Genomic DNA, 11,255 nt, shown 5'->3' on the forward strand with positions numbered 1-11,255 from the left:
TACCATTTTTTCTCTGCCAGAAGACCACTGATCCTCTTAGTTTAGTTGATGTGTGGTTAGCCAATGACTGAAATCCATGTGTTGGTGTAGGTAGTTCAATTTTTGACCCGGTGATCCATGTCTATAAAAATAGGTGTACAGATATTTTGGAATGATTAGAATTATGTCCCTTCTTTCTCAAACTTGAAATTATCTCTTCAATGGGGATTTGTACAGTGAATACAATCGGTTGAGATGCTAACATGACCTTGGGTGAAAAATTAAACTTTGGCATAAAATGAAAAAGTAATTTTCAAGAAATTTATAAAGTGATGTCATGTTTCACTATTCTTTTTTCAAAAAGGAAGTAGAGAGTCTTCTATTTTTTTATTTTAAATTTTCTTATAGCATGATGGTAAGGAAAAACAATGACCATGAAAATTAAACTCAAATCAATTGTGTGGAAACTCTCAGTGATACAATTAAATTAGAAGTCCCGATAGAGAATCTCTTCACGTACATCTGATCTCGTCAAAGACCTATTCCTCTCTATCTCTCTACCCCCCCCCCCCCCCTCCCTTTTTTTTGGGAAATATTTATTTTTTCAGAAGATGTCATGTCATTCATTTATTCCCTTTTATTGGGGGATGGAGCTATATCGTAAACTAATTCTATAGAAGTATTCCATTTTTTTTTTAATCATGTTCAAAGTGGTTCCCAAGCTGCATATACATTGTCGTCTTCCGGAAAAGTGGTGGAATTTCCATAAGCTTGTTGATGATCAGGAAACACAATACTGCTATCGTTTTCTTGATTGTGTGTCATTTCCGCGCAAATTAATGCCACCAAATTGGTGTTCTGGTTCTGCATATGTAAGATCTCTACTTGAGCCTTTGCAAGGTGTGCTTGAAGCTCACTTATTTGCTTCTGCAGCTGGAAAATTGCACCGGCACAACCGTATACTGGATCTCTGATCCTTGCATTTGCCTCGTATACCATGCAATTCACTGTATCTGCTCTTTGATCCTCTGGAAGCTCCTATAACCAAAAATGAATAAATTTGAGAGCTCGTGTTGGACAGCTAATGCTAATTAATTGATAAAATTAGTACACTAGCTTGTGCGATTGTAATTCATTTCATTAAAGGTAAAAAAGGAAGTTTTAAGTTAAATTATTTAGAATTAAAAAGAAAGTGTATTACATAAATTGAGAGAAAGAGAGTATCTATATTTGCATTTGAATATGATTAGTAGTGAAAATGAAGAAAGAGGGTACGTACCTGTAGCAATTTGATGATGTTGCTAGCTCCAAAGACTCTATGAGCAATAGTGAACTTAAGGGGTTCAGTAGGGGGAAAGTATGGTGCCAACACACATTTATCCACGCATCTCCGACGAAGAATTTTGCAGGCTGCGCACGGCGTCAGAATCACCTGTGGTGGAGGTGACGGAGGAGCAGCCAATATACTTCTCGGAGATCCACCAGCAGAATCACTAGAGTGGGAATATGTAGTTTGTGTACTAATTGTGGTTTTATCAATGCAATCCATGGTGGGCTGTGGGGAGAATTGGGACTGCCAAATGTGAAATGTCTCGTGTCCAAACTGTGACTATTGTGGAGCGCGTTAAGAGTTGTGATATAGCAGAGTACACGCAGCAATGATATATATAGGGAGACAGACGAAAAAGAATCCAGGGAATACTTAATGACGTCTCTCTACGTAATTGGCCTACTTAATTACGTCATCATAGGATGAATTTTTTCTACCATAATAATGGGGGTAGTAACATAAGTTCTTGACGAAGAAAAAATTGGAAAATATGTATGTATATGTATAGAATTACATCACCAGGTCACACTTACCTTTATTAAAATGATTTATGGTCATAGAAATTTCTTATTACAGACTATAAATTTCAATTTTTTTTTTTAAATTTCGTGCTCAATCAAATATTTTCACATAAATTCTTATGGACAGAATACTACCTAAAGTCATAAAATAGAGAAAAATATTTTGAGATAACGAAAATTTATCTTTGGGAAGCTTTTAGCTTTACAAAGTAGGCTTTACAAAGTTGGCAAAGAACCAAACTCCATAAATTTTCTTCCATGCAGTAAAGATTAAAAGTGTAAATTAGGACACGTATCAAACTTTATGAATAGTATAAAACTAGTGAAAATGTTCGCGCGGCTATAAAAATATTAATAATTTTTAAAATAATAATTTTATTAAGTTAGTTGAGATAAAATGGATCAATTTTAATTTTAGTACATTGATTAAATAAAAAAGGTGATATTTTTATTGGAGTTGGAGTTTAGATGAACTGTATTTATTTATTACCGGATTTTCTACTAAAGATAACTAATTTTAAAATTCAAATAAAAACTAACAAAACTAAAAACATCAGAAAACAAAACAACGATCTTATTGTTGGTTATATTCACTCATGTCGTCAAATTTCATATATACATTTTTTTTTTGCCAAGTAAAGTATATATCCACAACTCCACATACAACTAACCTACAATTTGTGTGCAATAATTTCAAATATTTGGTTGATAAATAAAATTCAACTCAAATGCTCATTTATAGATATATGTATGAGCATTATAAATGTATGTATAATATCAGTTGCTTGCGGGCTTAATTTAAAAAATATATATGTACAATATTTGAATTTCGAGTGCAGAAAAATCTTTAACCTTCAACAAAACGTCAAATGCCTCGCACCAAGTGGACTATGAACGTTTTTTAATTAAATTTTAAATTAAATCCAATTCAAGTACTCATTCAGAGATATGTACAATAGCAGTTGCTTGCAAGCCTCATTCAAAATAGATATATGCACAATACTCGGATTTTGAGCATAAAAGAAATCTTTAACTTTAAGAAAATGCCAAAATATGTCGTATCAATTGGACTATTAATGTTAATTTGAAAGGATTAGAAATGTTACTGCTAATGTGCTAATAATAGAAAATAGGAATCTATATTCAAGTGAATTTTCTCGCAGAGGTCCATAAAAACCGCCGCAATGAATCATTCTCGATGAAAAGACTTTTCTCTCCTAACTGAATAACTTATCTTAGGACTCGTTTTCCTTTATTTCCCTAGAAAAATTACAAGCAAACATGAGTCAAAATAAACATTAGAACAACTATGGATATATTGCACTGTGGAGTAAAACACACGGTAAAAACATATACCTTATGTAACTTGATTTTTAGATGAACATTCAAAATTTAGATAAGCTTCGTCAGCCTTTTATACTCATCATTCAAAATAGTACTTTCACTGCCTCAATTTATGTGTCATAATTCTAACTTTTAGAATCAAAATTCTTAATTGTGATAGTAAATTCGGACATAAAATCTTAAAATTTTCGGAATAAAATTTATATATTTAAAAACTATGTAAAAGGTACTCAACTCACAATAATTTATAATTTAAAAGGCATTCAAGAGAATAAGGTCAAAGATAAACTCGTTTAATTCTCGAAATCCGACCATCACCAACTAAATTGGGGAGGAGGGAGTATTTGCGTCAAACAACACCTTCACCTAAAAATTTACAATACTATTAGTCTATTACTAACGCCATATGAAAAGTCAAATAGTTAGATAACTGAAATTAAGGAAGATAAATGAATTAAGATCAAGAAAATAAAACTTGTCAAGAAGGAAAAATTGTTATGAATTGAGAAAACAAAAAGAACAGATACTATCTTGTAATCATCCTTGCGAAGCTAAGCGTAAATAATGGCATAAACAGAAAATGCAAAATGCAGCAAATGCTTGCAAGGATGTAGAAAAAACTAATTCATTCTTAGCCTCTATTTATAATATGGTTATTTGGAATATGTAGAGACCTACATAGAAGATGGAACCACCCATTTAATTACAGGTTATTAAAGCACGTTTAATTTGGAATATGCATAACTTACACAGTGGAGAGGAGGTAAATCAACCACCCACATACAGGTTATTTACATCACTCATTTATAGGTTAGTTAAGAGCACTTTTAAAATGTAATTTAATGAAACGTTTCAGTATGATAACCATTAAACATATACATAACTAACATTTGATGCAATATTTGATTATTAGGAAAATAAAGGTAAAATAGAAAAAAATTCAAAAACATTCAAAAAAAGATAAATACAAGTAAAATTTTCACAAATAGCTACCTTTTAGCTGCTTCTAACAAGTTATAACTACAAGTTCATTATTTACAATTCGTAACTGATTTTTCCTATATTTAGGTCCTGGACGCGTCGCATAAATATAGCCAAAATATAGACTAAATACACGGAACTGTTGAGCAAATAATGCCTCTATTTAAGGGGAAAAAATCTTTTTCAAAACTAAACAGAAATTTGTTTTTAATGTTTCATAAATCACGCAAATCTCATTCTCTTCCATATCTAATCACATATCTCATTCAACATCTAATCATTCACATAAAATTTGAATTCAAAAACTCTCTTCATATTTTTTCCCAAAATATAACTAAAAAAATTCTCTTTTTAATGTTCTATAAATCATGCAAAGCTTGATTTGTTCATCAACTGAATTACACGTTTAACCGTGTAATTGCAACTTTTTTTATTTTATTTTTTTCTGAAATTTTTAGTTGTTTTTCATATATATTTTGGCTATATTTTTAATTGTATTTTGATTATTATGTTCAATATTACTTATTCTGGTTTCTGTTGACTATATTTAAGATATATTTTTCATATATTTTGACTATATTTAGAAAAATTTCAGAAAAAAAAAAATTGTAGTGAAAACATTGCTACCTTAATTATGAACTCAATTATGACTATATTTTGGCTATATTTTTTAATTATATTTTGATTAATATGTTCAATATTAGTTATTCTGGTTTCTGTTGACTATATTTCAGATATATTTTTCATATATTTTGACTATATTTTTCAAAATTTCAGAAAAATAAAAAAGTTGCAGTGAAAACGTTGTTACCTCAATTATGAACTCAACTTGAATTCGATATTTCAACAGATGAATTCAAATATATATTCGTCGTTTAAAACGCAAAAATAACAGAGAATCTTACATATTTTAGGAAATAGAGTTGAATTTTGAGGGTAAAAGGTTGAAATTAATGAGCAGTTAATACAGAGTAAAAAAAGGAAGTGAAAGAAATCAGAAACTGATTTGAAAAGCACGAAATTAGGGGAGATGGAGACTTAGAAACGTGTATATTTAGGAAAAGGGGGGAGAGAGAAAGTGTGCAGCTAAAAAATAGGGGTGTGGGGAGTGGTAAGTTAATTGGTAAAAAAGTGGTAGCTATAAGTTGTAAAAATATAATATTATAGCAACTAAACTTAATTATTAAAAAGTATAGTTATGTTCTATAAATATGTAACATAATAAGTTATGCCAAGTAAAAATTACTAAATACAAATGATGGCCATAGAGAGGTGACACATCACCTTATCTATGCCTAGCTTTATATTATATATACATACTTAGAAGCATTAATTATGGACCAAACATTCACGAGGTAATTGACTGATAGTAGCTTAAAGTAAAAGATTGAGATATGCCTAAGATGTATTCGTTTTTATGTTTAACTTTTGTGCGGATAATATGAAAATTAAATGTTTCAAGTTACGATTATTTCATAAAAGGTAAAATATTTATATTAATTTGAAATTTAATTGCGACCTAAGATTACAGTAAAGAACATGTTATAAGTGATAATAATACATTAGGAGTGTAAAATTCTTTCTATTATCCGTGTATATATATGAATTAAATGTTTAAACAAGAAAACTGTATTTGAGTTTGAACAACTTATATTAGGATAAGTACTGGCCAAAGAATAAGGAAGAAGAAATTAAACTCTCAAAAACATAGTCGGAAAGGTGGACTATCTAAGGTCAAAATGCTAAAAGGTGATGGATCTCGTTATCTATCATCTTTGTCTATTCTACTAATAAACTTGATTATTTCACTTATTTTTGACAGCTTAACTATATTTGCTTTCAGACCTTATGTATCATATTTGCTCTTCCTACAAGTCACATTAGAAAAAGAAAAACTAAATCTGAAGGTTTATTAACTACCTAATATTCGATAGTATTGCTATTTAATCAGAATAAATTAAGTAATTCAACAAAGCCAGACTAGTATTCTAGAGAGTATATATACCTAAATTTCTAATCAAAAGTAAGAAGTTAGATTGAGGTAGTAGGCGTTATGGCATGAAACCACCACGTATTGCTAGCAGGGACGAATTTATTGACAATGGTTAATTATCTATAATATTACTATCCTTTAAAACCAAACTATAAACACCATTAGGAGTTCCAAATTCTAATCCTTATTACATTAGAAAAAGAACTAGATTTTGTGTATAGCCAGGGATTTATTTTCCTATGGGTCTTATTCCATTTGTCGACTCAACCCACTATTTCCAGTTTTTATTTCCTCTGAGTGATAAGTATGTTTAGAATATTTGGTTAGGCGGTATATATAGGATATAAATATGTAGAGGATAATGAATTTATTAGAGCTCACCAACGTTTTACTAAATTGGTATTCCCTCCGATCCATTTTACTTGTCATTTTTTTTTCACCCCCTAATTAAGAAAATATTAACTAAAATAGTAATTTGACTAAATTATTCTTATTTATAATTTAATATCATTTATTAGTACTATTTTTTTCTTCATATTAATCTCTCTCCACATTTATTGAGTATGGATAAAAGCAGAAACTAATAATTAATTATACCTTGATTTTTTAAAATGACAACTTTCTTAAACTATTTATTTTTAGTAAGGACAACAAGTAAAATTGGCCCAAGGGAATATTGTAGTATATACAGCTGCTTTATTACTATTGTTTTTAAGTTTGTTTTTCTTTCTTACGTTCTAATTTGGGAAAGGCCGGTTTTACAAAATATGACGAAAAGACATAATATATTCCTTAATCAGTGGTAGGACATTGATTAGTACTACAACATTAATATTCACCCAACTAAATTATTTGCACGACCAATAATTTGGAAAATAAATGCTAAATGTCACGAACTGCAGATTGAATAATTAACAACTTTTCAAAAAAAAAAAAAAGCCACGTCTTCAGAAATTAGACACACCGCCAGTCTTTCAACTACTATTTACTTAGTAATAAAATAGTCAGTGGGACCTTCCCATTGACCACAATTAAAGAAAAAAAAAAAAACTACTACCATTTACTAACTTATCTAGATGACTTGCTAATTACCTTTTCTGAAAACGACTCCTTTATTAATATTAGGCAGAAAAAAAAAGAAAAAAGAAATTAATATTAGCCATGAACAAAGGTCTTCAGCTCGTGTAGAACGAGAATGGTGACCATTTCCCTTATACCCAATATATACGACTTTTACTCCTCTAACGTTTGCATATCTATACGATTATTCACACACATATTGCATGCACATGTTTATTTAAAGAAACTGCTGCTTTCCTTAAGAAAAATGTTTTCCCAATCATTTTGCCCAAATGAGAAAATTGCTAAGCATATATACCAAACACAGACTCAACTGGTCTAGTATTAAGGCGTCGTTGATTGATTGTTATAATAATCCATCTTGGGTATTATATTAGCTTTCACATATCAATTATGAATAGAACATTACCATGTAAACTCCAACACAAAGCTTAAACATCTCAAAACAAGAAATACGTAAGGTTCTGTTAACCTATTGTTTACCCCAAATTTAGACAATCAATTAAATTTGTGAGTAGGTATAGGATATGTGATTAAGCCTCAATCTATTTGGTGGGAAAAAGATATGTATGGATATGATATGAAGGAAGTAATAATGATCAGAGATTCGCTATAGATTTACGTCTCTATTAATATATGAGTATTACTTGATTGAACAAATCTAAGAGATGAATATAATGAATCCGGACCAAAATCCGATATTGAGAGAGAGATTTGAATATATTTTCTAGTACAAAATGTTCTTGATCTGAGGAAGCCAACCCCCCAAAAGTGGGGCAATGACCCCTATTTATAGTATTGCCCCATGGGCTTCATACAACATGAGACCCTAAAAAATAAAGAAAAAACTCTGAAATGGATTAGGTTGGCCGTATGGTCTGACACCCGTACGATTGGCAGTTGAACATGGTAGGACGGTACCGACACGTGGAAATCGCGTAACGGATCTCCCGGACCAACGACCACGATCAAACGGACTAACGGCCACGATCAAACGGACCAACGGCCACGATCAACTCGGCTATGGAGAAACCGAACCAAATAATGTTCTTCCCTCTCTTCCTTCGGTCTCTGGTCTTACCGGTTTAACATTCATCTGGTTTTTACCGTATACAGATAGTCCCCACACTTTCCGGACCGTAGTTTTATCAGAGTAACGGGAAATGGATGCATCAAGAAATCGGTGGCTCGATTTATCCGTTGTTATCTTTTCATTTTGGCGGGAATAGTTGTGTCACGTCCCTCTGTCATTGGCCACGTGTTCTCATCCCGGATGGTCAACTCTGACAACCGTCGTAACGCACGTCGCTTCAAGTCATACCTCATTAATTATGGGACACGTGGCATTCCTCGGTTGGCTGGGAACTGTAACCGCCTCGATCCCACGTCTATATAACGTCTTCCAACATTTCATTTTTTCATTTTACGATCCCTTCAATCTCTATCTCCAATCCTTCACTTCTTATACCTTCAATTCTCAACTTCATTTCTTACAGCTTCAGTTCTTCATTTCTTCTTCATTCCTTCTCCATTTCACTTTTCATTCCATATTTCTCGTTGATTCATCACTGTCATTATGTGAACGGAAATAGCTTTGCCAACTCCTTCATCTAACCATTTTTTGTTAAGTGTGCTGCTGCTTCTTCCTCTTGTTCTTGACTATTTTTGAACTCTGACTGTTCCCCTCACTTCTGTTCTTAACTCCCGCTTCGAATTCACCCAATCTCCCCCTTTTCATATTTTCAAATGTCTGCCAACACCGAAACCACTTCCCATGATGTTCCCTCGGTTTCTTCTCAAGGAACCGAGCCAACTTCGCCGCCTAAGGCAAAAATCGCCTTCGAGCCTACTGCTTCGGACATTGTACCGGCCAAACCTAATTTCAACAAAGATTTTGAGGTTGAAAAACCTTCTCCGGTATCCGATAGAGGGTTTGATGTGAGACGATATCCCTCATCCATTACCGAGGATAAACTCGACTTAGTCCAGGCTGATTGCGGATGGGACATCCCCTCAGTCCAAGTTTTTTTCCCCGGGCCAGACGAATCATTCACCGACCATCGGGAGGGCTTCCTATATGTTTATACTTATCCTTTCACCCTCAAGCTCGACCCCCCGGTCGATCCGGTCATCTTAGACATGTGCCGGACTTACAACGTAACCTTGGCACAGATTGATCCGATTGTTTGGAGGGTCGTGGCCTGCCTCCAGCTGTTGGCCAATAATGTAGAAAAGGAATTCACGCTAGCCCACTTAATACGGTTATACTCCCCGGGAATTTTCCGGGGTGGTGTAATAAAACTCGCAAAGCGTAGCCGGAATCCAATTTTCTCAAAAATGGACGAAGACAGAGACCGGGGCTGGTTGGAGCGATATGTCCGGGTGAGGACCTCGGACATTATTCTGGACAACTACATGCCTTTTCCGGAAAGGTGGAATAAAAATCGTGAATCTGAACTCTTTTAATAATTGCTTTTGTATGTTTTGTCGAACTTCAGTTCTTCCACCTTCTCACTACTTTTCTTATTTATGTTAGCCGTGGGTTGGATTCCTCCGGTCGTCCGGGATCTCATCGAATGGGTTACTGCTCTCCTCAGCCAACATGCCCACGATGATCGGACGTGGGGACACCTGTCACGTGGCCGATGGGTCGCCCAGAACCACGGTAATACTTTGCTTCTATCCGTATTCATTGCATCTTCTACCCTTCTGTAACATCTTTAATTTTCAGGCTTACATAACGGCTCGGTGGATCCAAGGCCGGAGTCAGCAAGTGAACCCGCAACATCGGCACCCGAGTTTGATTCAGCGGGTGCATCTCGTATCCTTGCTGCCGCCGCCAAGAGAAAAAGGCCCTCGGACAAAGGGCAGAAACCGAAGAAAAGGGTGAGGAGCGTCGTTAGAACTTTAAGGGATGAAGCAGAGCCCGAGCTCCTCGTTCGGAGAATCAGTGTGGCCCCTTCCGTGGCTCCCATTCTGGAGGACGGTATCATCGTCCCACCACTTTCTTCAGCCGGGGAAGGACCTTCAGCTCCGGCCTTACACACAGGTGGGGAAGAAATTCATTACTCGATTCCTCTAAGGTCGATTGAATTCGTTGATATTTCAGGTGACGATTCTTCCGAATAAACCCCCCTGCAGCGGACAAGAAGACCCGAGAAGGCAACTGCTGCCGAATCTGGTCAAAGAACTGAGCCGGTCCCCGAGACCGAAGTCCCCACAGATGTTGGTCTGCTGCCCGACTATGAGACTGCCGCACCTTCGGAGATCCCTGCCTTTGCCGAAGCTGCTGAAGCCCCTCAAATTTCTCCAACTCTGGCCTCAAGACTGGATGCGTTTGATGAAATGTTCGTGGACACTCCTCCTGCTACCGGCGAAGCCGCTAGTTTCGGACATCTTCCGATCCCTCGAGCCACGAGGGCGGCTAGTCGGACCACCGAGTCCGGTGCCAGGGATAGCTTGGTGCGCACTTTTCCGGCCCCAAGTGTGGAACCGAGGAGGACGAGGTCGGCTGTGATCACCGTTCTCGAGGATTGCAGCTTTCTTTCTCGCCCGGTGGGTGTGGCAAGCTACCTGAGGCCCCTGGTCGCGGACTCGGATAAGCGAAAGATGAACGGGGTCCCTTGGCAGTGCCTCATTAACGAGGGTATGCACGCGGGCAACCGGGTAAGTTCATCAACCATCTTTGCTTGATTTCATTGAGAATTTTAATCTCATTTATTCAAGTTTGACTTCATTTGCAAAGTGTGGTGCTCGTCAACGAAGCCTTTGTCCGTGCTCAGCAAGAGGTGGACGATCTCAAGGGCCAACTGGAAGCTCAAAGCCGTGAAACAGAGAAATATGTGCACCTTCTGCGGGTGAAGGAGGATGAGTTGAGCCAAGCAGTTACTCCTTCCAACCTCCGACCTGAGCTCGATGCTACAAAGGCCGAAAATCGTCAAATAAAGGGTGAGCTGGCCAAGATGGTTGAATATAACCGGCGTCTCGAAGCGGACAAGATCGGTCTTAGCCGAGACAACACTCATTT

The 11,255-nt window shown here is 35.6% G+C and overlaps 1 protein-coding gene across 1 annotated transcript; it reads right to left on the minus strand.

The window, feature by feature from the left end:
• Nucleotides 1–260: 260 nt before the first annotated feature.
• Nucleotides 261–1,630, minus strand: LOC132615778 (LOB domain-containing protein 1-like). The gene is made up of 2 exons (XM_060330375.1): nt 1,259–1,630; nt 261–1,017 (listed from the first exon to the last, which is right to left on the minus strand). Exons 1-2 carry the CDS (start codon nt 1,526–1,528, stop codon nt 685–687), a joined length of 603 nt encoding a protein of 200 aa, XP_060186358.1. The 5' UTR covers nt 1,529–1,630; the 3' UTR covers nt 261–684.
• Nucleotides 1,631–11,255: the final 9,625 nt, after the last annotated feature.

This window comes from Lycium barbarum, chromosome 10 (genome assembly GCF_019175385.1).
Source record: "Lycium barbarum isolate Lr01 chromosome 10, ASM1917538v2, whole genome shotgun sequence".
NCBI classification, from domain to species: Eukaryota; Viridiplantae; Streptophyta; class Magnoliopsida; order Solanales; family Solanaceae; genus Lycium; species Lycium barbarum.